The 25,964-nt window shown below is 41.9% G+C and overlaps 1 protein-coding gene across 1 annotated transcript in view; it reads left to right on the top strand.

The window, feature by feature from the left end:
• Positions 1–25,964, top strand: part of LOC124720190 (zinc finger MYND domain-containing protein 11-like) — a 221,012-nt gene that overhangs the window by 94,587 nt on the left and 100,461 nt on the right. Inside the window, exons 4-5 of the mRNA XM_047245513.1 lie at positions 19,642–19,766; positions 23,845–24,006. Of these exons, the coding sequence (XP_047101469.1) occupies positions 19,642–19,766; positions 23,845–24,006 (287 nt within the window). The remainder of the gene's footprint in view (positions 1–19,641; positions 19,767–23,844; positions 24,007–25,964) is intronic.

Here is a 25,964-nt window from a genome sequence, read left to right as displayed (position 1 = left end):
ATAGTGTAAGATTCCCTTGGAAACTGTACGGGCCATGTATTTATCCACTTCAATCTGACTGGAATCTGTTTTGAATGGCACCATTTTTCCTACAATGCATTAGGCATGGCAATGTATTATGTTTGTGAGGTTCAATGTCCAGTGTGAAATCCATCACCAGACACTGCAAGTTGAATGCCTCACTCGGCCATTGGTACACTTCGCAGTTGGCACCTTTCGAAAAGAAGAGGTGAAATGAAGGCTCTGACTACACAACACGACCGTGCGCACTCCCACCTTCCAGCTACTGTCCAGTGTTTCCGTGCTGTTTAGCCCACTTAGTATTTGCAGCTTTGTGTGACATTGTGAGCAGTGGCCTTTCGCGAGGTGCCCGACTTCAGATATCCGTAGCGTGCGGTTCCCTTCTCATTTGCCTAGAACTTACAGATGGATCTGTATTCATTTACAGCAGCAGTTTGTCACCTTTGAAACCATCTGCCATTGACAAGATGTAAAACGATAGCTGCATTCTGACACATCTACACGTAAAACTGTCTTACTGCACCGATTCCGTACAACTGTCACACACTCACAACTTTGCTGCCACAAATTACGAGGTGCATTCAAGTTCTAAAGGCCTCCGATTTTTTTAACTACTCACCCGAAATCAATGAAACTGGCGTTACTTCTCAACGTAATCGCCCTGCAGACGTACACATTTTTCACAACGCTGACGCCATGATTCCGTGGCAGCGGCGAAGGCTTCTTTAGGAGTCTGTTTTGACCACTGGAAAATCGCTGAGGCAATAGCAGCACGGCTGGTGAATGTGCGGCCACGGAGAGTGTCTTTCATTGTTGGAAAAAGCCAAAAGTCACTAGGAGCCAGGTCAGGTGAGTAGGGAGCGCGAGGAATCACTTCGAAGTTGTTATCACGAAGAAACTGTTGCATAACATTAACTCGATGTGCGGGTGCGTTGTCTCGGTGAAACAGCACACGCGCAGCCCTTGCCGGACGTTTTTGTTGCAGTGCACGAAGGAATTTGATCTTCAAAACATTTTCGTAGGATGCACCTGTTACCGTAGTGCCCTTTGGAACGCAATGGGTAAGGATTATGCCCTTGCTGTCCCAGAACATGGACACCGTCATTTTTTCAGCACTGGCGGTTACCCGAAATTTATTTGGTGGCGGTGAATCTGTGTGCTTCCATTGAGCTGACTGGTGCTTTGTTTCTGGATTGAAAAATGGCATCCACGTCTCATCCATTGTCACAGCCGACGAAAAGAAAGTCCCATTCGTGCTGTCGTTGCTCGTCAACATTGCTCGGCAACGTGCCACACGAGCAGCCGTGTGGTCGTCCGCCAGCATTCGTGGCACCCACCTGGATGACACTTTTCGCATTTTCAGGTCGTCGTGCAGGGTTGTGTGCACAGAACCCACAGAAATGGCAACTCTGGAGGCTATCTGTTCGACAGTCATTCGGCGATCCCCCCAAAACAATTCTCTCCAGTTTCTCGATCGTGTCATCAGACCGGCTTGTGCGAGCCCGAGGTTGTTTCGGTTTGTTGTCACACGATGTTCTGCCTTCATTAAACTGTTGCACCCACGAACGCACTTTCGACACACCTGTAACTGCATCACCACATCTCTCCTTCAACTATCGATGAATTTCAATTGGCTTCAAACCATGCAAATTCAGAAAACGAATGATTGCACGCTGTTCAAGTAAGGAAAACGTCACCATTTTAAGTATTTAAAACAGTTCTCATTCTCGCCGCTGGCGGTAAAATTCCATCTGCCGTACGGAGCTGCCATCTCTGGGACGTATTGACAATGAACGCGGCCTCATTTTAAAACAATGCGCATGTTTCTCTCTCTTTCCAGTCTGGAGAAACAAAATTGGAGGCCTTAGAACTCGAATGCACCTCGTACATCAGCACCGGGAGGGGGGAACGATTGTGCGACACCAATTCTACACAGTCGACAGTACTGTAGGAAACCTGTGTGCTTTTCTAACACTAAAATTGATTTTCTTCCACTAGGACCTAATTTGTACTACTACTAGTTCATTTTAAATATATTTGATCTTCTTTTTTAAAGCTTTGATTGGTATCTACTTTTCCTTTCCTTTCTGTGATGTCAGCATTATTGGCAGTTTGAATTTTTGTGCGTGCTTCTGGCAGATGTGACGTCTGTCGAGTGTGCGAGATGCATGACACCCTCGGATGACCTTGGTACGAGTGCAAAAATAGAATTATTCTCTGAAGAATTGCACTCCCGCGTATTAAACTACTTCAAACATCTTTACAAACATTACTTTACAAAGGAGGTAATGTGGTTAAATATTTGCCTTTAAGCATCTGAGTCAGAAAAAATTTGGAAGGTTGGAAAATTTGTGAAGTTTTACATCTACGTCAGTAACCTGCAAACCTCTGTGAAGTGCATGCCAGAGGGTATGTCCCATTGTACCAGTTATTAAGGTTCCTTCCCCTTCCATTTACGTATGATCTACAGGAAACGCGATCGTTTGAATGCCTCTGCGTGTGTGCTGTAATTATTCCAATCTTGTCCTCGCTAACCCTATGTGAGTGATATGTGGGGATTGCAGTATATTCCTCGAGTCATCATTTAAAGCCGATTCTGGAAACTTTTTGGAAGAATTTCTCGGAATAGTTTCTCTTATCTTCAAGAGATAGACAGTTCATTGTCTTTAGTATTACTGTAACACTATCCCATGGGTCAGACAGACACACAACTATTTGTGCTGCCCTTGCCTGTATATGTTCAATATCCCCTGACAGGTGTATTCGTGTGAAGTCACTAAGTGCCCTCATTCTCAAATACTGAGTGAAGCCCAGGTACTTGTCCACCGTCAGCTTTGCTGCCTTAAGACACTCTCTCAGTTTCTGGCTGTAATACTTGTTTTCCTGTGTTATTTTTTTCACGTAACTTTATACCTCTTAATGACTAGATTTAGATTCAGTCAAAAGCTAGACAAAATATTTATTTATTGCAGGAGAGAATATACAGGGCAATTAAAATTCTTTCAAACCATGTAGAAATAACACTACTGATCAGAATGACGTCAAATTACAATGGAATGTTATCGGAGAATTCGGAAAACGTATTTAAGAAGAAAAATAAATAGTTACAAAATATAGTAATAGATGGTGCTGTAAGCATCATAATTTAATAATGGTAGACTGCGAAAGACAAATAAATCGTACAACAACGCCTAAGTTTGACGTCAAACTAATTGTACTTTTCTCTCTCTCTCTCTCTCTCTCTCTCTCTCTCTCTCTCTCTCTCTGTGTGTGTGTGTGTGTGTGTGTGTGTGTGTGTGTGTTAGTTACATAAGCCTATCCACCACAGCAAGGTCATATTTCATCGGATTGGTTTTTATTTGTACTGAAGCAAAAATCAAACCGGATTATTAATTTCCGTGTGACTGGCACAAAACATTTTCAATATGTTGTCCACCTTTTTCTGCAACAAGTTGAAATCGAGAAACAGCATGTTCCATAACTGATTGAAGTGTTTGCGGGGTCACGTTCAGAATGTGTTGTGCAGTGTGTGCCTTAGGCTGTAGGGAAATGGCGGCTGATAATTCTAGGATTTCTGAAATGGTTCTTCAGCAGCTGCTCGACTGGATTTGCAATGTGCAGAGATGCGCAATCTTATATAAAAATGATCCCATCTACACATCCATCCTGTCGGAGAGCTGGAATGACGTGTGAGTGTCGGCTTTCTCGGCATATTTCAGATATGAAGTCTTCACGGGTTTGTCAGCCGAGTAGCGTCGTCGTCTCGTAGCAACGTTTCGATGGAATGCGCCTCCATCATCTTCGCCTGACGATGACGGAGACGCATTCCATCGAAATGTTGCTATGAGACGATGACGCTACTCGGCTGACAAGCTGTGAAGACTTCATATACGGAATGACGTGGTTGCGCAAAAGACACTTGTAGTGCTTACCAGTGGTGGTGCAGGTAACAGGACCGAAAGCACCTGTCTGAAAAAATGTGGGCTTACGATAATGACGCCGCAAACCCGCACCACTCGGTGACCTTTTCAGGATGAAGTGGTACTGGTTGATTTGCGTGTGGGTTTTCCGTTGCCCATATTCGACAGTTGTGTGTGTTGACACCTCCTGTCAGGTGGAAGTGGGCTTCATCTGTCCACAAAATCTTCCACGGCCAATCATTTCCACTTCTATGTGGGCAAGAAATTCTAAAGCAAAGGTCCCTCTTGCTGGCAGGTCAGCAGGAAGCAACTTGTGCACGTGGGTAATTTTGAATGGATAATGAAGACGGATGTTTTGTAGGATTTTACGCACCGTGCTTATGGGTATGTCCAATCTTAGGGCAATTCTCTGTGCATCACACATTTGCACACCACCACTCGACTCCTCCTGCATCGCTGTGTCCACTTCGCCATTGACATCGAATCAATTTGTTTCCTCCTCCTACCGGGTTGCACACCGAAAGAATCCATCTTTTCGAATTTCCCAGTCATTTTCTCCGGACCCCCCGCAGTCATCGGACCGATGCCTTTTTTCAAACCCTTCAGTGTCCGGAACTTCTGCAGAGCGACATGTGCATAGTCCTCACTCTTGTAATACACCTTCACGAGCAGAGTGCGATCCTGTATCGAGACAGTGATGGCGAACACGGTAGACGCGAAAGGTGCAAAAGCACCGTACCTGGCGTGTTTATACCAACTTCAGTGGGTCATGCGCATGACAGGTGTTTTCATTTATGTATTCTGACACATACGGCACCATCTGTTAATCAATTTTCACATTGTTTTTTCCTTCTTCTGTCTTCTCTGATAATATTCCGTTGCAATTTGATGTCACTCTGGTCAGTGTTAATATTTCTACAGCATTTTGAAAGTTTAACTTTAATTATAATCACCCCATATATCTCGACAAAGCAATTAAAATTGGCTAGGATCCCACCACCGTCATGCTTATGCCCAAGAAACAGAGGTGAGAGATCAACAACACACACACTTCAGTATCATTACATTTGGTGAGATGCTATATGTCTGTACAGCAGTGTGTTGACATCCTTCTATATCACCAAGGCTGAAATGCCCAGATTGTCTTCTGTCTGGTTTTCGCAGAGTCTGCACTTCAGTTCTGTTCGATACTGTGTGACAAATGTGTGTTCTCAGAAATTTATTTATCAGATTGAGGCGAATTTTTATTGTCGGTAGGCTTCTTTGGGCCACGAATGCCCTCTTCGGCTGCGCTAGCCTGTTTTTATGCCTGTCGTGCATTGTTTTGCTTCTGAGCTAGCAGAAATCCTTTACTACTTCTACATAATGGTTCCCAATTTTGACAGGGCTCGTTTCTGTTGCTCATTATAGTGTCCCTTCACTTTACTGTCGATCAGTGTTCTGTGCCCAGCAAAATGTTCATTCCATTCAGTATGTCATCTAATTCTTCTTCATTTTCACTGAGAATAGCAGTGTCCTGTGCACATCTTATCAGTGATGTCTTTTATTTCCGTCATTACTGCTTCAGTGTGCAGACTGACCAGTAGCGGAGAAAGACTGCATCTCTGTCTTACTCCCTTTTTAATCCGAGCATTTCATTCCTGATCTTCCATTCGCATTTGACTGCCGCTTATATAATAAAGTTTTATCTTTTTGTTGTTGTTGTTGTTGTGGTGGTCTTCAGTCCTGAGACTGGTTTGGTGCAGCTCTCCATGCTACTCTATCCTGTGCAAGGTGCTTCATCTCCCAGTACCTACTGCAGCCTACATCCTTCTGAATCCGCTTAGTGTATTCGTCTCTTGGTCTCCCTCTACGATTTTTACCCTCCACGCTGCCCTCCAATACTAAATTGGTGATCCCTTGATGCCTCATAACATGTCCTACCAACTGATCCCTTCTTCTAGTCAAATCGTGCCACAAATTTCTCCTCTCCCCAGTTCTGTTCAGTACCTTCTCACTAGTAATGTGATCTACCCATCTAATCTTCAGCATTCGTCCATAGTACCACATTTTGAAAGTTTCTATTCTCATCTTGTCTACACTGTTTATTGTCCATGTTTCACCTACATACATGGCTACACTCCATACAAGTACTTACTGAAAAGACTTCCTAACACTTAAATTTGTACTTGATGTTAACAAATTCTTCTTCTCCAGAAATGCTTTCCTTGCCATTGCCAGTCTACATTAGGTTAAGTGTTTCATTTCCTAATCTAATTCTTTCTGCATTACCTGATTTAATTTGACTACAGTCCATTGTCTTCGTTTTGCTTTTTTTGATGTTCATCTTATATCCTCCTTGCAAGACACTGTTCAACTGCTCTTTCAGGTCCTTTGCCGCCTCTGACTGAATTAAAATGTCATCGGCAAACTTCAAAGTTTTTATTCCTTCTCCATGGATTTTAATTCCTACTCCAAATTTTCTTTTGTTTCCTTTACTGCTTGCTCAGTACATAGATTGAATAACATCAGGGATAGGCTACAACCCTGTTTCACTCCTTTCACAACCACTGCATCCCTTCCGTGCCCTTCAACTCTTATAACTGCCATCTAGTTTCCGTACAAATTGTAAATAGCCTTTCGCTCCCTGTATTTGGCCCCTGGCACCTTTAGTATTTGGAAGCGAGTATTCCAGTCAACATTGTTAAAAACTTCCTCCAAGTCTAAAAGTGCTAGAAATGTAGATTTGCCTTTCCTTAATCTATCTTCTAAGATAAGTTGTATGGTCAGTATTGCCTCGCGTGTTCCAACATTTCTACGGAATCCAAACTGGTCTTCCCCGAGGTCAGCTTCTACCAGTTTTTCCATTCGTCTGTAAAGAATGCGTGTTATTATTTTGCAGCTATGACGTATTAAACTGATAGTTCGGTAATTTTCACACCTGTATCTTAAAGATTAACAAATATTCGGTAACATATTCAAAGTGGAGCAAAGATTGGCAACTTGCTTTAATTTTCAAATGTACAACAGTGCAATAAAAAAAAATTAGTGTAACATGACTACAGTATCAGTGAATAACAGTTTCACTCTGTAAACTTGTACAAATTGCTGGGTGTAACACCTTTAGGGATTTAACATAGAATGATCACGATAGGTTCAGTCGTAGGTGAAGCAGCTGGCAGACTTGAGTTCGTTGGTAGAATACTGGGGAAATGCAATCGGTCAATGAAGGAGATTGCTTACAAATCACTTGTATGACCACCTGTCCTAGAATATTGCTAAAGTGTGTGGGACCTCTACCAAATAGGACCAACAGGATATTGAACATGTACAGAGAAGGGCAGTACAAACAGTCACAGGTTCATTTGACCTGTGAAAAAGTGACACATGGATGTGCTGGAAAAACTGAACCAGTGTGGTGTTTCCTTTCCTCGGGGTTCTACTGTGAAAATACAAAATAGAAAATCTGATTGGGTTTTGAATTTTGATGGAATAAGTTACGGATAAGGCGGACTTCGTATTACTGATTGAGATAGTGCTGTAATTTGACGGAGAATGGCAGACCGGGTCGGCAACGCTACTGTAAGGAAATAGCATCAGTAATAAGTTGAAATTTACCTTATAATTCTGTTAGAAACGTAGTATTTATTATAATATAGTCTTCGTGGCTGTGTCTGGAATACTTCTTAATTTTCTTGTAGGATGTCCTTTTTCTCATTGTTTGCTGGTCCTCTTGTTCTCCGTCTGATGAAAATTTCTTGAAGTTGTCATTGTCAGGATTAATTTATAAATTTGGCGATAACCATTTCGAATCACTACTGAAATAACTTTGTTTCGTAATATAGTTCTAATTTCCACTTAAAAGCATATTTAACACAGTGCCGAAAAATACACGTCCTTCGTATGAAGACAAGAGAGTAATCCATCAGTTGTTAAAAACAAACACCTACGCAAAAGTAAAAAAAAAGTTATTTATAAAAATCGGTTGCTGGCACAGCGCTCTTCTGCCTGCGCGATCGTTCGTAAATCATATCTTTGTATTGGCGGAGGCGCAGTAGTCAAAGTACCGTTACACCGGGAGAGACTTAAAATATAGACTCAAACTGTTCTGAGGTCTTAAACGATGCCGTTAAGAATATACTACAGTTCTCTACATTTAGTTCCTGTAGGTATTGTGGGAACAAAATTAGATTAATTATGGTGTGCACAGGGACATTTAAACAGTCATTCTTTCCACTTCTCTCTGTAAATGGAATGGAAGAGGCCCAAATAACTGGTATAATGGGAAGTACCCTCTGCTATGCATGTCAGAGGTGTGTAGAGTATCAGTGCAGGCGTAGAGGTTGATACACACATCAGCACACACATTTCTAAGGCTACATTGTGCTGGCTGAATACACAGTAGCGGGACTGCAGTTTGGCACATAGTCTGTTTTGAGGGGTGGTTAGATTTTGGGGGGGGGGGGGGGGGGGAGAAGGGTGTCAGAGGGAGGGTTCGGGGAGGGGAGGGGTGTCTGATTGATCGGAATGGGGTGGCAGGCGCACAGGTAGGAATGCGACTCGGGCACTGGAGAGTTTGTGTGGCATGTGATCACAATGTGGAGGATACTAAGGACAGAAATGGCAGGGTGGAAGTGCTCATGGGTCAGGCACTAGTGGAGATCAGGGCAGGGAGTATTACAGGGGTGAAGTACATGTCGCGAGGATAACTCTGTCCCGGACGAGGGCTGTTCAGTAACGTTGGTCGAAAAAACGAGGCGTTCTTCGTGGGACGTAGTGGAATTTCCCTACTTCAGCCCTTATAGTATTGTGAAGTTCCAGTAGGTGCAGCCCTATAAGTAGCCTTCAGAACAAGTCTGTAGCTGAGGTGCATTCTGACCAGAGAGTTGTTGACTTGTTTCTTTTGGTGGAAAACCAGAGTGTTGCAGATATTCCAGGGCACTTGCAGAATGTCTGCACGAGCTGAGACCTAAGTTCTCCTTCCAGTCTTTTATTTGTTACTATGTGAACTGAGGATGACAACAGACACTGAGATCTGGAAGCACAGTTATCTCTGGAAAGTGTACTAAAATCCTCAAATGTAGGAAATTATTAATCATGTAATTTGCGTTCAGTTTGCACGCCTCTCGAATAATAAAACAGGTAATGTTTCACCGATACACCCAATCACATCACTATGCTTTGGAAATTATTGCTAGATTCACAATTTATAGCACTTCTCATAAACTCGATGAGTCAGATTAAACACCAGGTGTTTTTTCTTTTAAAAAAAGTTGTAAGGTATATAAATTTTTGTTCTGTAAAAATCACTGCTCTTCCTGATCTTCACACACCTCAGTATAAGTAAATTGGAGTCATCAATTTCCAAAATGGTTAATTCTTCAACACTGTTCTTTTAAGGAGACACAAAACACTTTATTTCATAACACCGTACACAGATGACTGCTACGTAAATATTTCAGTGTACGTCTTTCATCGGTTGTGGCCCTTTCGCAACATCTAACATTGAACTTTGAAATAGGACCGAAGTTGTGAGATTACATTTTTGTTTATGAAGCACAATTTTATTGTTAAAAACGTAGGCCGCACCATCTAAGGGAAGCTGTAATGTTACTTAAAATCCGTCTTGTTTGCAAATTTTTTATTCGTATGACCAGTTTCGGTTCATTCAGAACCATCTTCAGATCTGATACTTCAGTTACAGGAGTAGCCCGTCCAAATCCAGCAACTTTCACATGCTACGTCACAAGCCAAGGGAAGCTTTTGGCATCCTCTACCTGCACACGACCGTCGGCTTTCTAACATCTACATCCGGCGACTTGAGCATTTTGTCCGTGTGGAAGATTCCTTCTGCTGCTGCTTAGATGCTGTGCTGCTCATGAAACATAAGAAACATATACACACAAAGCAAAAATTAACATCATTTATATAAACGCTGTCTGTGTTATACTATACTTACGATGAGTAAGTTCAGGCAGACAGTTGCATGTGTCGTCTCTGCGTGAGCCGATACTAAAAATCCTGTATCATCACAATGTTTCCCCAGCAGCAGTGTTCGAGGCACCGGGCACTAAAAGTTTTTCTCGTACACGGTTTCTTACGTTGGTGGTTACTCGAGCAGAATTTGAGTATATTACGCCGAGGTGACAGAAGTCCACGGCATAGCGACAATGTCAGTATCGCATAAGTGAGGCATAAAAGGACAGTGCATTGGCAGTGCCGTCATTTGTACTCGGGTCATTCGTGTGAAAAGGTTTCTGATGTGATTATGGCTACGTGACATGAACGCACAGACTTTGAATGTGAAATGGTAGTTGGAGCTAGATGGGTGGGGCATTTCATTTCAGTATTGGCTTTGGAGTTCAACACTCAAGAGTTCCCAAGTGTCAAGAGTGTGACGAGAATACCAATTTTTGGGCGTCTCACAAAGGACAGTGCAGTGGCTGACGACATTCACTTAATGATAGACAGTGTGGTGTTTGCATAAAGTTGTCAGTGCTAACAGATAATCAACACTATATAATACGACAAATGTATCCGTTATGATGTCTTACAAAATGTGTTGTTCGTGGGCTGTGGCGGCAGACGACCGACGCAGGTCCTTTGCTGACAGTACGACATTGCCTGCAGTGCCTGTCCTGGGCTTGTCACAATATCGGAGTTCAGCTATTAGGGTAATTGCAAATTTTGGCGATATACATCTGAGTAAATTAGCTTACCACACCTATTTTCTTTCTCAGCTTTCGTATGGCGTCAAATTCTGGGGTAACTCATCATTGAGTAAAAGAGTGTTCATTGCACAAAAGCGTGTAACTAGAATAATTGCTGGAGCTCATCCAAGATCATCCTGCAGACACTTGTTTAAAGAGCTAGAGATCTTCACTGTAGCCTCACAATATATATATATATATTCACTTATGAAATTTGTTATTAACAATCCGAATGAATTCAAAAGTAACAGCAGTGTACATGGCTACAACACTAGGAGAATGGATGATCTTCACTACTCAAGGTTAAATCTAACTTTGGCTCAGAAGGGGGTAAATTATGCTGCCACAAAAGTCTTTGGCCACTTACATACTAGCATCAAAAGTCTGACAGATAGCCATATAGAATTTAAAAGGAAATTAAAAGAATTTCTTAATAGCAACTCCCTCTACTCATTAGATGAATTTTTGGATATAGTAAGTGGGTAATTTCCCAACTCAGAAATTTTTTTTAAATATTAAGTGTCGTGTAATATTTTGTGTAATGTAATATCTTGTATAGACACCTTTTGTTAACCTGACACGTTCCACATCATTACGAAGTGTCGTATTCGTGATCTATGGAACAAGTACTAATCTAATCTAATCAAGCTCCTGGTGGCTCCAAAATGCTGTGGACTGTACTTAAATGAAATTAAAGGGACTGAAGTGGGAATGTTCCGTGATGTCCCACAACAAATTCCACACGTTTTCATTCGAAATGGGCTGAAAAAAAAAGGAAGTGTTGCATTATTTATTGAACACGGTTTATAATTGGTGTAGGCCTAATGGCTGCGCATTGAACAATACAGATGTGTCATCCGAGAATGAAAAATTGACAGTATTTTTGCTTAATAGCTAATTTCCCACACACATTTACCTCAACTACAGTGTAAGTGTTGTATAAGTCATGCACAGATCATGGTACTTAGGTTGCGAACTTTCAGCAAAAAATGCAACAAATGTTGTTTGATGCGCATATTATACCAAGTATTTGTGTTTGAAATTTCTCGTAAACAGCTATAAAACGCGGAGGGCTAAAAAATCGACTATACTGTTCCAATTACATTAGAATTTATTTTATGCTTTTTTATGTTATTTTGATGCTTTGTTTACTTTGAACTGGAAGAAGCATATTACTGAGCTTCCCAAATAGTTAAATTCGGCTTCTTTCGCTCTTCGTATAATCGCTAGTGTTGGTAATAAGCAGACCAGCCTCCTAACGTACTTTGCATATTTCCACTCGATAATGCCTTACAGAATAGTTTTCTGGGGTAACTCGCCACTTAGACATAAAGTATTGATTGCAGAAGAGAGAGCAGTGAGAATAATTAGTGGTATTCACACAAGGACGTCATGTAGGCACCTATTCAAGGAGTTAGGTATTTTAACTGCACCATCAGAGTACATAACGAAATTTGTTTTAAATAATCCATCTCAATTCGCAAAGAACAGTGGTTTTCAGATGTACAACACTAAAGGGAGAAATGACCTTTCCTATCCGTTATTGAAGCAGTCAGTTGCTCAGAAAGGAGTACATTATTCAGCAACAGAAATCTTCGATCATTTTCCCAACAACATAAAGTGTCTGGCAGATAGCAGATCAAGTTTCAAATCTATCTTAAAATCATTTCTTTTGGACAGATCCTTCTATTCCATGGACAAGTTTCTGTTTCAGAATAGCGCTATTTTTGTGTGTGTGTGTGTGTGTGTGTGTGTGTGTGTGTGTGTGTGTCTAGATCTTGTAATCTGACTTGTTCAACATCATATCAATCATATAATCATGAAAATGATCTACGGAACATAACATAACTAAACTAAACTATACACTAAACTTTAACTATGAAATGAAATGAAACAATTGGATTTGTTGGTAGAGTTATATGCCATTCTTACTTGGGTGTTTCAACCATCTGCAAACTAATAAAAAACTTAATGCATGAAGAAATTTAATCTTACATCATTATGCAGCATCTCTGATATTAAATTTGTTTAAATGAAAACACTGCAGCTCTTTGTTACATTAAGTCTCAAGATGATTTACCCTATAGCCCAAAAATCCATCTTGCTACGTCTCTCCCTTCAGCAATAATCCTACGAAGTTCTCATTCCTTTTGCACATGGAAAGTTCATCTGAAAACAAAAAGCAGTGGCTTATTTAAACGGACATTTCCGTAAGGTGCGTAACACCTCCAGTCTGACCGAAAGTGTGCAAGGGTCGCTGCTAGGACAGTGTCAGTCGCATCTCTTGTACGCTGCCGATTCTCTCCACGATTTGGAGCTCGGCACGCTTTTTTCGGCAGGAGGTGCTGTCTGCTTGTTTGTTTGACGTTGTCCAAGTGCTACCCTATACAACATGTTTGGCTCTGTTCAAAACTTGGTGTTGGCTACTCGGTGTCTTAGGGTACGGTCGCATACTTGTCCCGTTACCCAGTAAATAATCCTGTTACATTTTTAATAATTATTAATCGCAGCACTAGTATGGGCAGTTATATAAATAAAAAAATTGTAAACACCGGACGGTTTACCTTCAAGTGTAAACTGTTCATTAAACCTATTTGTGAAAGCAGCACGACAGATAGCTACTTGTTATTACGAAAGCGTTAAGTGTGATTCCCCACATTACTGTTTAGTGCTAAAATTCGTATATGTAATTGTGGAAGCATTCACAAGTTTGAGACATTGTATTTAAATGTAATATTCACAAAGGTAACTGTTGTAAAATTTTACAAGTCCAGGAGCATCTGTTCAAAATTTTAAGTGCACCGAGCTAGCTATTGAAATACACTGAGGTAACAAAATTTGTGGGATATCTCCCGATACCGTATCAGACTCTCTTTTGCCCGGCTCAGTGCAGCAACGCCACGTGGTACGGGCTCGACAAGTCGTTTGAAGACTCCTGCAGAAATAGTGAGCCGTGCTGCCTCTACAGAAGCCAAAGTGTTGCCAGTGCAGGATTCACGAACTGACTCCTCGATTACCTTCCGTAAATGTTCGACAGGATTAATGTCGGGCAATCCGGGGAGTCAGATCGTTCACTCGAATTCTCCAGAATGTTCTTCGAGCCAGTCGCAAATGATTGTGGCCCGGTGACACGGTACATTGTCATCTGTAAAAATTTCCCCATTGTTTCAGGACACAAATGACTGAACATTCGATTTCAAATCAGTTGTCGGTTCAGATGGACCGGAGGGGCCCAGTCCATTCCGTGTAAACACGGCTCACACCATTGTGGAGCCACTACCAGCTCGCACAGTGCCTCGTCGACAACTCGGGTCCGTAGCTTTGTGGGATCTGCGCCACACTCGAACCTTACCGTCAGCTCTTACCGACCGAAACTGGGACTCGCCCGACCGGGCCACTGTTTTCCGGTCATCCGGGGTCCGTTCAAAATGGTCACGAGTCCACGAGAGCTACTACAGCCATCGTTGTGCAGTTAGCAGAGGCACACTGTAAAAGTTCACAGCAGCCCTAATAATTGTTCGTACCATAATTCAACCTGCCAATAGACGATACTAAGAAAGGTGATAAGATTTGCCTGCCGATTTTGTGTGTAATTAGGTGTAGCATTCTCTATGAATAAACTGATTAATTCATTATGTTGCCCAAGAGTTCGATGGAAATCTTCAAATCTCATATTTTTATCGACACCTACAAATGTTAACCCCCCCCCCCCCCATCTCCGCCCCACACACACACACACACACGCGCGCACACGCACACGCTCGACAGGTGACAGGGTGTTCTGTGCACGATTCCTTGCACAGAAGAGGTGGTTACAACTGGAGCTTTCTGCCGAACCCGGCGCACGACACTCCTGTCACTGCTGTTAGCAGACAGAGGGGCCACAAAGTAAGCCGGCTAAGAGAAGGCCACCAGGTAGACAACGAAGCTCCTGAAAGATGAGTTTCACCATTGTGCTTGTCGGCTACTGGGTGCCGCTGGGTTGGGGTGCCACCACAGTGTGCATTCAGAGACGGAAAAAATCATTTCGAGACCACAAAACGTGTGCAATCCAAAATATTGTAGTTACAAATTTGGCACGAATGCAAATGAAAGATAATAACTAGAAGAGAAATTGTGCCTAATTCCCTCTTGGTAGACATCATAGTTCTTGACGTATTGTGGATTAAGATTTGAAAATACGTATTGACTTAAGAAATTAGTAACTTCGTACCACATTAATCAATTTTAAAGAACCAAGTGTCCACTTGCAATGCACAAACAGCTGTGTCAAAATACAGTTTTGTAATTAATACATTTTGAATTGAGCCACAATGTTAACCTGAAAAAGTCATACTATTTTAATGCCGCCGTAACCCTTTAACACCAAGTTTCGCAGTACTGTCCTAATGGATACATTCGTTGTAGGTCCCACATTCATTTCTGAGGTTATTTCACGAAGTGCTGACAAAACTACACAAATGCCGATACTGTCCGTCACTAAGTTGAGGCCTTTGGCCACTGCATTCTTCGTGGCGAGAGTTAGTGCCAAGAATTTGTTTTCCCGACACACACCGAACACTGTGGGTCTCGGAATATTGAGTTCTGTAACGTTTTCCGAAATGGAATGTCGTTCAAAATTTGTGAATTCCAGTAGTGCAGGCATAATGACGTCGGAAACACGTGAATCACCCGAATACAAATGACACCTCCTCCAGTGCACTGCCCTTTTATACCTTGTATGCGCGATACGAGAGCCATCTGTAATTGTGCATGTCGCTATTGCACGACTTTTGTCATCTCTGTATATTTGCAAATCAAAATGTGCAACAGCTCGAAATTAGTGCACGAACTAAGTGTCGGAACTCGTCCAAGTTTCCAGAACTCCTGTGTGTCCACAGAGTGGGCACCAAAAAAATTTTCATCGTTTTATCCATTTTGTCACACGAAACAGTGATCGCCACACTGCTCGTTCAACTGTGTGTCAGACTTGACCGACTTTTAAAGCGAACTGTCCTCGCACGATGTGACTGCAGCCCTTAAATAGATATGTCATTGCAAAATTCTCAAACTTAGGTTCCACTAAGGTGTCGTGCATCCTGTACTGACTACATGTATCTTATATGACTAGAATTTCACCAGCTTTCCTGTGGAGTCAATTGTTTATTGCTAGGGTCCTCAATTTTGTCATTAAGTACGTGTGAGTTGCTGAGATAGTGAGCTTAACCTTATTTGCGTTTACTTATTCTTAAACATAATAGAATTTACAGGACTACACATAACTGCTGCCTGTAATGCTTTTACGGTCATTGATTTATAACTTATTTTGCATTAAAATAGTATGACTTTTTGAAGTTAACGTTGTGGCTCATAATTCAAAATGTTAAATTAACAAAAATTACAAAACTGTATTTTGACACAGATGTTAGTGCATTGCCTGTGGACACTTGGTTCTTTAAAATTGATTAATGTGGTATGAAGTTACTAGTTTCTTATGGCAATCGGTATTTTCAAATCTTAATCTACAATATCACAAGAACTGTGATGTCTACCAAGAGGGAATTAGGCACAATTTCTCTTCTTGTTACTATCTTTCATTTGCATTCGTGCCAAATTTGTAACTACAATATTTTGGATTGCACGTGTTTTGTGGTCTCGAAATAATTTTTTCTGACTCTGAATGCACACTGTGGTGGAACCCCAACCTACCTGCACCAAGTAGCCTACAAGCACAATGGTGAAACTAACCTTTCAGGAGCTTCGTTGTCGACCTGGTAGCCCTCTCTCTCTACTGACAGCAATGACAGGAGTGTCGTCTGCCGAGTTTGGCAGAAAGCTCCAGTTGTAACCACCTCTTCTGTGTGATGAATCGTGCACAGAACACCCTGTCACCTGTCGAGAGAGAGAGAGAGAGAGAGAGAGATAGAGAGAGAGAGAGAGAGGGGGGGGGGTGAACATTTGTAGATATCGATAAAAATATGAGATTGAAGTTTTCCATCAAACTCGTGGGCAACATAATGAATTAATTGGTTTATTCATAGTGTGTGCTGCACCTAGTTACATACAAAATCGGCGGGCAAATTATATCACTTTTCTTAGTTAGTATCATCCATTGGCAGGTTGAATTATTATATGAACAATTATTAGGGCTACTGTGGACCTTTATAGTGTGATAGTTTAATTCAGAAAGATGATGCTGCAATGACAAATTTCCTTGTTCAAGGGGAACTAAATTTAACTGTGGAGAACAGCACGGTTGGGCCTAGCTATTGTTAGGAAATATTAGCTACTAACTCAATAAGAGCAGTAAATGGTAATCTGTTTATGTAGGAATGAAGAACTGATTAATTTCAAAACAGTGGAAAGTCCAGGATGAGAAAGCAGTGAAGTGGAAAGGATAGATTGGTACACACCATATACTAATTGCACACTTCTACTCGACCCCTGAATGGAGGATGCTAGGAGCGGAGGCCTGCAATCAGTTCGTAGCACATCGGCTGCCAAGTCAAGCTCTGTGTCCCACTCCCAGACCAGCGAGCTTATAGCTTGTAAAAGAAACGAGCACATAATGGATTAAAGTCTCACCAGTGTTGATGGCGAGTCGCTAGAAGGACTAGGTGCAGCCTTTTCTCGTATTTCCGTAAGTAATATTGACTATCGCTATGCACACCACACGTGGATCAACAATATGTCACAACAGTTACCTGCTGTTAACAACAACAACGGCAGTAGCAGCTTACATGTTATTGTGGCACACAATACTACTACTTAGCAAAGTTGGCAACAATCGTAAAGATTGTGGAGCGGTACGAAGACAGCCGACTTCTACTAATCGGAGGGGCTGAGTAAAAGTGTGCAACAAGTTAAGGAGGCATTGAGTGGCTCACAGACACAATGAAAAAGCGTAATAGAAATACTTCAGCTTTTGGACAAAACCCTTCTTCAGAAGTAGAAAACTTGTACACATTCCCACACGAGAACAACTCGCACACCCACAGCTTTCGACACCCGTCTGAGGCAGTCTGTCGAGCTGTGGTGCCAGGTGACAGAGGCTGTGGATGTGAGTTGTTGTTGTTGTTGTTGTTGTTGTTGTTGTGGGAATGTGTAAGAGTTTTCTACTTCTGAAGAAGGGTTTTTGCCGAAAGCTGAAGTATTTCTGGACGGTTTTTCATTGTGCCCCCTTCTATGTGGTGAGTAGCATTCTGTCCTTCCCATATCATTTATGAACTGATTGCATTAGTATTTGTTAATGAAAGAGAGACGTTTTTGCTGTAGGCAACACAGTCATGTTTTGTACAAAGCTCTCTATTCACCAACCCTTATCCGTTTCTGATCGCTAGAAAGAAAACGGTTTCAATGAACAGTGGCAACATAGCTGAAATAGTTGATAATAGAGACACGCAGGTACACAAAATAAGAGAACAAATTGCCACACCGGGGAAAAAAGAGAAAATATTCACTAGCATCCCATATGTACCCTCCATTTCACAAAATACTGTTAACCCTACAACATAAAAACAGAGCCCCAAAAATTCAGCATCAGTGGAGTATACAAAGTTGCCCTGTTTGCTGTGTAGGGAAAACAGGCAGAAATTTCAAACATGTTTCCAAGAGCACATTACTGCATTCAGACATAACCACTTTGAGAAATCAGTCATTTCACAGCATGTTCTGTAACAGAAAAACATTTATTCTGTAAATGAAAACATTATCAACAAGATAGAAACCAGAATGATAATAAAACAGAGAGGCCAATGATAATAGCTTAAATCTGTTAAAACAACGTGAAATACACCTCCGTAAAATCGGAGAGATTGAATCAATGTTAAATCGCTAACAGATTTCACTACCAACAGTTATTTTAGTAATTTAAAATACATATTTAAAATTTCTTTCCTTACATATGTAGATTTATTTAAAACTACGATGTCTTATACTACATAATTAACGACATTCTGGGAAGTGTTTTGAAATGTACAAAAATGTGTACGTGTTGAGCGACGTGAATGTGATATATCAACATCTGCTGACATTAATGTTCTCGGATTTTTTGGTAGGAGTGTCACAGTTTCTCATCGTATCATCTATCGTGTGATTCACAAATTTTGGAACATAACATCTGATGTTCTCACAATAGAAGCATATATTTCATATCACTTTACTCGAGATCAGTAGTAAATGGTGTATTAAAATGATAGCTCCAGTTGATGAATACACAGTGTCCTACAAGCATTGTCTCCTGAAGGAAAAAAAAAAATTATGAAATTTTCAGTTACCAAAGGCCTTACTATTCACACTGCCTGTCTATTGAGTACAGTCGTGTCCAGAGGTGTAAAATATTAATAAAACTAGTTTCAATTAAGAATGAACAAAATGTAGTGGGATGGAGGCTGCAAGTGTCACAACACACGACTTCAGCCAATCACAAACGGCAGACAGTGGCAAGAGGAAGTGGAAAGAATGGTCATGCTTTCCATACAACACAGAGCTTTGCGCAAGCAGGTGCCCCCCCCCCCCCCCCTTTCTTGCACCGCCTGCCCTTCTGCTGTCGTAGCTGTGAGGTGCCTTGTATTACATCCTTCGTTCCTAAACTCGACCTAAGCAATAAACATCTTTCTATACCTGTTCTTGATTGTAATAGGTGCAAACTACTTGTAATACCTCACAATTTTAACTTCTTTTGCATATTGATTAAAGTGCTACCTGCATGTCGGCTAAATTTTATCGTTTTAGTTAACTGTTCGTGTATCACTTCTAAGAAACATAACAACATTCTTACCATTGGGAGGGGTGTGGGAGAGAGTAGTCTCGGAAATAAATTTCTGAATGCTATATGAGGATTGATGCACTAATAACCGAGTAGTTAAGCTCCTTTAAAATCACAGTTATCATCATCGTCACAGCATAATCTTAAATATACAAATCACACATTATAAACATGTACAAGTGAACTGACAGATACGAGCTAAACATTGCTTTCAGTGTCACGATGTATGTCTCGTGTTTGAATGAAATTCTTTTTTATTTTGCAGACGAGGTGCGCAGGCAGCTGAATCACTGCGTGCGCGACAACCTGATCCGAATGATCAAGCGCATCGGCTGCAAGGGGTCCAAGATTGGGATTGAGCAGGAGGGCTATGCTCTTCCAAAGGAAGGGGTGAGTGGTAACGTTTTCTCAGTCCGATAGCTGGTTTGATGCAGCTTTCCACACAATTGTAACCTGTGCAAGCCTATTCCTCTCTGCACTCTGCTGCAACCTACACCCACTCGAGTCTGCCGACTGTAGTCGAGACGTGGTCTCTCTCTACAGTCTGCACCTTACACACACACACACACACACACACACACACACACACGTCCATTACCACATTGACAATTCCTTGATATCTGAACACGTGTCCTACCAGCTGATCCTTTATTTTAATCAAGCTTTACCATAAATTGTTTCCCTATTTACAAAGATGCCGAGTCGCAGATAGCACAACAAAACTTGCTAAGAGTCTTTTTGTTGTCCCTATTTGCAACTCAGCATCTCCACTACATCGTAAGTAGCAACTATCCTTTTCATAATGTTCTCAGTACGCCCCATATTAGTTAACTTGATCTACCCATCTGATCTTCAGTATTCTTCTGTGGCTTCACATTTCAGAAGCTACTATTCTCTCGTTGTCTGTATTGCTTATTGTCCATGCTTCCCTCCAGACAAATAGATTCAGAAAAGACTTCTTAAACTCAAATTTATATTGTGTTGAAAAAGCCTTTTTGCATTCTTGTGCTGATATTTCCTTGGGAACTTCCATCCCCAACACATATTTCTTTATATCTAACCGAGAATTGAAATACTAATTTTCATAAATTTAGCTTAAAGCTAAAGATTGTGCGTTTTTGAAAATGAATAGTAAATTGATTATTTTTTATGGGCAAATGTACAGCATAAGCTGCAGCAAATGTCCAAGTCTTTGATGCATTACTTACAATCCTTCAATATGTGCACCCTCGGTCACAACATGCATTTACACGGTAATCAAATTTGTGCCACAATTGGCGTAGCACTTCCTCTGTGATGGTCTACAGTGTGTGCTTTCTTGCTTTATCCCATCTCACAATGCCTCAAGGGACATGAGCATTGGCAGTACACAAACTCAGTTTTTCACAAATCCCAGCAGTGTGTTAAATCTGGCGAAGGTTGCAACTGAAGGAGAACATGGGCGTGTGTCCAAAAGTGAATGTTTCCTGTGTGGTGTCGCACGAGTTAAGTGCGTGGCTTATTCTTCTTCAAACAACAAAATATGACTGGGCACATTGTAAACCTCGTTGTTAGCCCAGCTGAACACCAGTTATGATTATTGCATTACTTTTGGAGAGTCACGCCAATGCTCTATCGGCGTATGCGGTTTCTTGCTTCCGCTGATACAGACGTCGTGTGTGTTTTCACCTTGCTGCTTGTGTGGAAAGTGTCTCCGTCACAGAAGGTGAATCTATATACAAACCTAGCATTCTCCATTTTTAACTGCAGCTGTTAAGAAAATCACACCTTTTCACTTTGTTTGCCGGTGTAAGGGCGTGCACTAATTCCAATTTGTACAGTTTGAAACATACCTGGTTATCCAACACCCTCCAACTGTAATCTTTAGCACAAACAATTCCACACTTGCTTCCTTAAGTGACTTGCGAGGACTGCAGTGAAGCGCCTCGCACACTGTGTCGGCATTTGGATCGGACACGGAAGGTCGAGCGGGACTTGTCACTTTACGAAGGTGTCCAGTTTCCACGAAATGTTGGTACCACCCACCTGCATCACTCATGTGTGGTGGGTCATTTCTAAACTGCGCACAAAACTCGCGCTGCTCTGTAACCGCAGATCTGGACACTTAAAACTGAACACGCAGAAAGCCTTTTTGTGTTGTGATGCCATCTCTGAAACAGGCAATATGCCTGCACAGTTAAGTGTGACAAATGAACAGCTGGTAGTGCACCAAAAACTTGGACAGTTGCCACTGCTTATGCTGTAAGGTTTGCCCGTACACAATAAGAAGTTGCTTTATTATTAAGCTCGCACCATTCATCTATAAACACACTATATAGACCAGTACACACACAACCAGGAATCCTCATACAGATTAGTCCAAACTTGACTGAATATTGTAGAGAGGCAAGCAGGTGCATGCAGCAATGCTTAAATAATGGAAAGAAACAACATTATGCACCCATGGCAGTTCAGAGTGCAATACACACGGAGCACTCTGAATGAAGGCAAGCTAGCACACAGTCTTTTTTGAAACTTCCTTCTTCTGAACCAGTCTCTAAACAGTATTCGGAAGGCATCTGAGATGATCCCGGATGTTCATCAGTGTAATCACATTTGAAGAAAGCATATTTAGTCAATTGTTTGAATCTGTTTGCCACTAATTGAAAGTGCACAAAACATTATAAACACAAAAGACTTGTTCTCTTTGCCACACTTTAACTGTGGACGATAACAGTATCGTATCTGTAGTAATTCTGAATGGACGGGAAAAGAAAATGTCCTTTGATTGTGCAAGCCCAGTACATTTAGCAGGATTACAATTTCAATTCAACATCTGCTGAATCTATCTCATTGTATAGAGCATTGTCTTCATTTGCTGTCAAAGAATCAACTGAAATAATAACTCGACTTCTGCAGTGCAAGTCTGTGCAGTCCTGTTCCAGTAACATTTTTAAATCCCTTTTTGTCGTGCTTCGTGATTTTCTAGCTTATGCTTTCACAATGGGCAACTAAAGTGTCAAGCTTGCTGGAAATTTCCCACAGTGTTCTGATATAAGAACAAACGTTTGTGGATGACGAGTGCTATCCATTGTAATAGCAGGCATTATCACCTATGAATGGGTAGTTGGTGCAACTAAATCCCCGCCACCATAAATCGTGTTCACTACCTTAATGGCAGGGGACTCCCAGAACATAACTCTGTAGCAAAGAAAATCTTGACTGATCTAAATTAATTATCTGCTCTGGTGTAAAAATTAAACTCTGTGAAACACCTTACTTCCGTAACAAACTCGTCAGCTTTCTTTTCTGCATCAGCAGCAAATCTTCTGCCAACTTTGTGCGATCGTGGGAAAAACAGTCTTGCCTTTTCTCTGGAACCACTGCAGCAACATTTTGGAAGCCTCGAATGTTACGGCATTGTTCGGATCGGTTTGTGCTTCGAAAGACGTCACCCAGATTTGTGGCCTTCGGTTGTGTATAATTGCACACTGTATTCACATTGCAATGTACTGATCACATACCTCATTTTTAGATGTACCATCTTTTTGAAGTTTTTAAAAGTATGTTTTTGTGCCATTACGGCAGTGAATTTGATTCCAGGGGACACGTGTAGGGCGGCTCCAGGAGGGCATTGTTGTGGAGGATGATTTCCTCATGGCTGCTTTGTCCAGATTTTGTAAGCATCAGCCAAGTAACCTTCAGGAAATTTTGTTGTATTCTCCTTTGTTGGCAGATAATACATAAGTGGTTCAAATGGCTCCGAGCACTATGGGACTTAACTTCTGAGGTCATCAGTCCCCTAGAACTTAGAACTACTTAAACCTAACTAACCTAAGGACATAACACACATCAGTGCCCGAGGCAGGATTCGAACCTGCGACCGTAGCGGTCGCGCCGTTCTAACTGAAGTGCCTAGAACCGCACATAATACGAGAAACCACTTCCCTCATCACTGTCACATAATGCTGGACCGTTTTCTGAAGTCAGCTCATTCTCTATCTGTATCACAGGATTGTCCCCAAAATAACTTTTACCATCTTCATCTATGACTTCCTCATCTACAATAAGAATCCTATACTCTCCCTGTCGAGTAGTCGTTTCTAATCTGTTCGAAAACTGTGCTATCTACCCTAGTCGGTCTTCAATCCGAAATACTGAAGAAATCCACTAACAGCTTACCGACTGCAGCAGGTTTCATTGTGTAACAGCCTGAGCATTCACCTCTAATACGTAACTAGGACCTTTTCTGCTCCCACTCCTTTCCTCGCGCTCTGTTCTCCCCTCTCGCTCCTCCTACTTCCAACAGTCCGTAGCTCGTCAGATTGCACCAAATGCCTTTCCTTATTCTCAGACGTACGAGTAAACGGGTCTCTTCGAAAATCGGCGACGTCTGTGCGTACCTTTCCTTGTCGCTGTATGTTACATGTTACGTAGTGAAATATATCTACTACAGCAGTGGGAAAAGAATACTCGTTTTGTGCCGTAGGTGAAGGACGATGGCCATGACTGGTACTGCTTCTCGTGCCACCGTGGCGGCGACGTCATCTGCTGCACGTCGTGCCACCGCGTCTACCACCTGGCGTGCCTGGCTCGTGGCGAGCTGCCGGACGAGGACGTCAAGAACACCTTCGTCTGCTCCGTCTGCAAGGTGAGTGTGTCGAGCGACGTGGCACCCCGTCGTTATGTATTGTATGGAACTGGTGACCTGGAAACAACGGAGAGGGTTCGTCCCGGCTGTAGCCCTCAGTGGCTCACTACAGGCTACAGCCGTCCACTCACCCCTCTGCCGCCCCACACTGAACCCAGGGTTATTGTGCGGTATGGCCCCTTCGGGTCCCTTCCCCCCTCCTGAGAACGTCTCATACCAGACGAGTGTAACCCCAAATGTTTACATTGTAGAGTAATTATGGTGTATGCGTACGTGGAGAAAGTGTTTGTGCAGCAATCACTGACACAGTGTAACTGATGCGGAGTGGGGGAACCGGCCCACATTCGCCAAGGCATATGGAAACCGCCTTAAAAACCGTGCATATACTGGACGGCACACCGGACCTCGACACCGATCCGCCGGGCGGATTTGTGCCGGGGACCGGTACACCTTCCCGCTCGGAAAGCAGTGCATTAGACTGCACGTCTAACTGGGTGTGCACTTGTAGGTTGCCATTTGTACTCATTGTGGTGATCCCGTAGGTAACTGCCATTAATTGCAAGCTGGCTAATATCTGTGGATTTGACGAAGATAGAATTAGTAGTTTTATTTTCTTTTCTTTTTTTAGTATTTATTACTCGAAGAGCACTCATTTTTGTATCGATAGTACTGAAACTGGATACACAGGTGAATTTATACAGTGGAATTTATTACACAAACAGAATTGGAAAAATAATTTCATTATTATGTGAGAAACCCATAAAAGAGCATTGCTAAATTTGTGATGCGTGAAGGCTGTCCAGAAACTAAGACATTTCGAGATAAAAAAGTTAATGATATAGAAAAACCAAATTTTAGTATACACGATTTAAAGGTACATTGTTAAGCTATTTTTCTACGCAGTCACCATTCTAATTGAGGCACTTACGGTACTGTGGCACGAGTAGAAATGTGGCGCTCGCAATTACGACCTTCGGTTTATACCGGCACGCAGTTCGGCGTCAGTATCAGAGTGCAGTGAGCCGTGTCTTCACTGCCAGCAAGAGGTGGTAATCTCTCGACACAGAATCTGTTTTGTATGGTGCGTGAGGAAACACCTCCCATCCGAAACCACATAGGAGCTCTCCGGTACAATTTGCTGCACGTGGATGTGTGTCGTCACAAAAAAACAAACATTTTTGTGCCAAGTTTTTGCTGACACTCGTTTTGTATCGTTCACCCTAATGCCGTCAGTGTTCGACAGTATCTCTGCAAGTTTTTGGGAACGAAAACCTACTTGCAGAAAGCACGTCACGAGTGGGATTTTTCTGCTTCAGCACTCGGTTTGACACAGCACAGAAAACAAAGTAGCAGAGACACAGGGCACATGCTGTCACCACTGGATATGCCTACTGATTGTAGGAACATTCCTGCACCGAGACGGGGGTCGTAGCCGTGCCCACTGCTGTGGTAGGTCAAAACGTGTCACTTTCTCGTAGTTACAGCTACCTTGAATGTAGGCCCCGAGAATGGTCAGGTCTTTTGTGTATTTTTCAGTTTTATCTTAGTCAGCATACATATTTTGTAATTTTTGTTCTTACTGTCAAGGGAATTCACTGTGGTATTCATAATTAACCCATTGCTTATACGCCTAGCTCACAAACAGTCGCAGGTTTGAAAGGTCATTATTACGCTACCATCTGTGGCGCGTGCCGAGCAGATATAGTGTCTTCCTGGTGTTTCTTCTTCTCCGTTAATAGGTGGTGTGACATGTTCTATATCAGGGGTTCCCAACAAAATTTTCTCGAGGGCCGCCTCGTCGAGCACGATTGGTACCTTGTCTTATCACAATATCGAGTACCTAAAAAAATCAAATTAAGAGTCCTTTTATACTTTTTCTATTTTTGGTACTCAGAGAAAACATTGACATATTCATTATTGAAAAAATATTGAGCAGCCAAAACAAAAAATCTGTTATC

This window comes from Schistocerca piceifrons, chromosome 11, assembly GCF_021461385.2.
Source record: "Schistocerca piceifrons isolate TAMUIC-IGC-003096 chromosome 11, iqSchPice1.1, whole genome shotgun sequence".
Classification (NCBI taxonomy): Eukaryota; Metazoa; Arthropoda; class Insecta; order Orthoptera; family Acrididae; genus Schistocerca; species Schistocerca piceifrons.
Note: the sequence above shows the minus strand (reverse complement) of the source record. Positions and strands in the feature narration are given on the sequence as shown.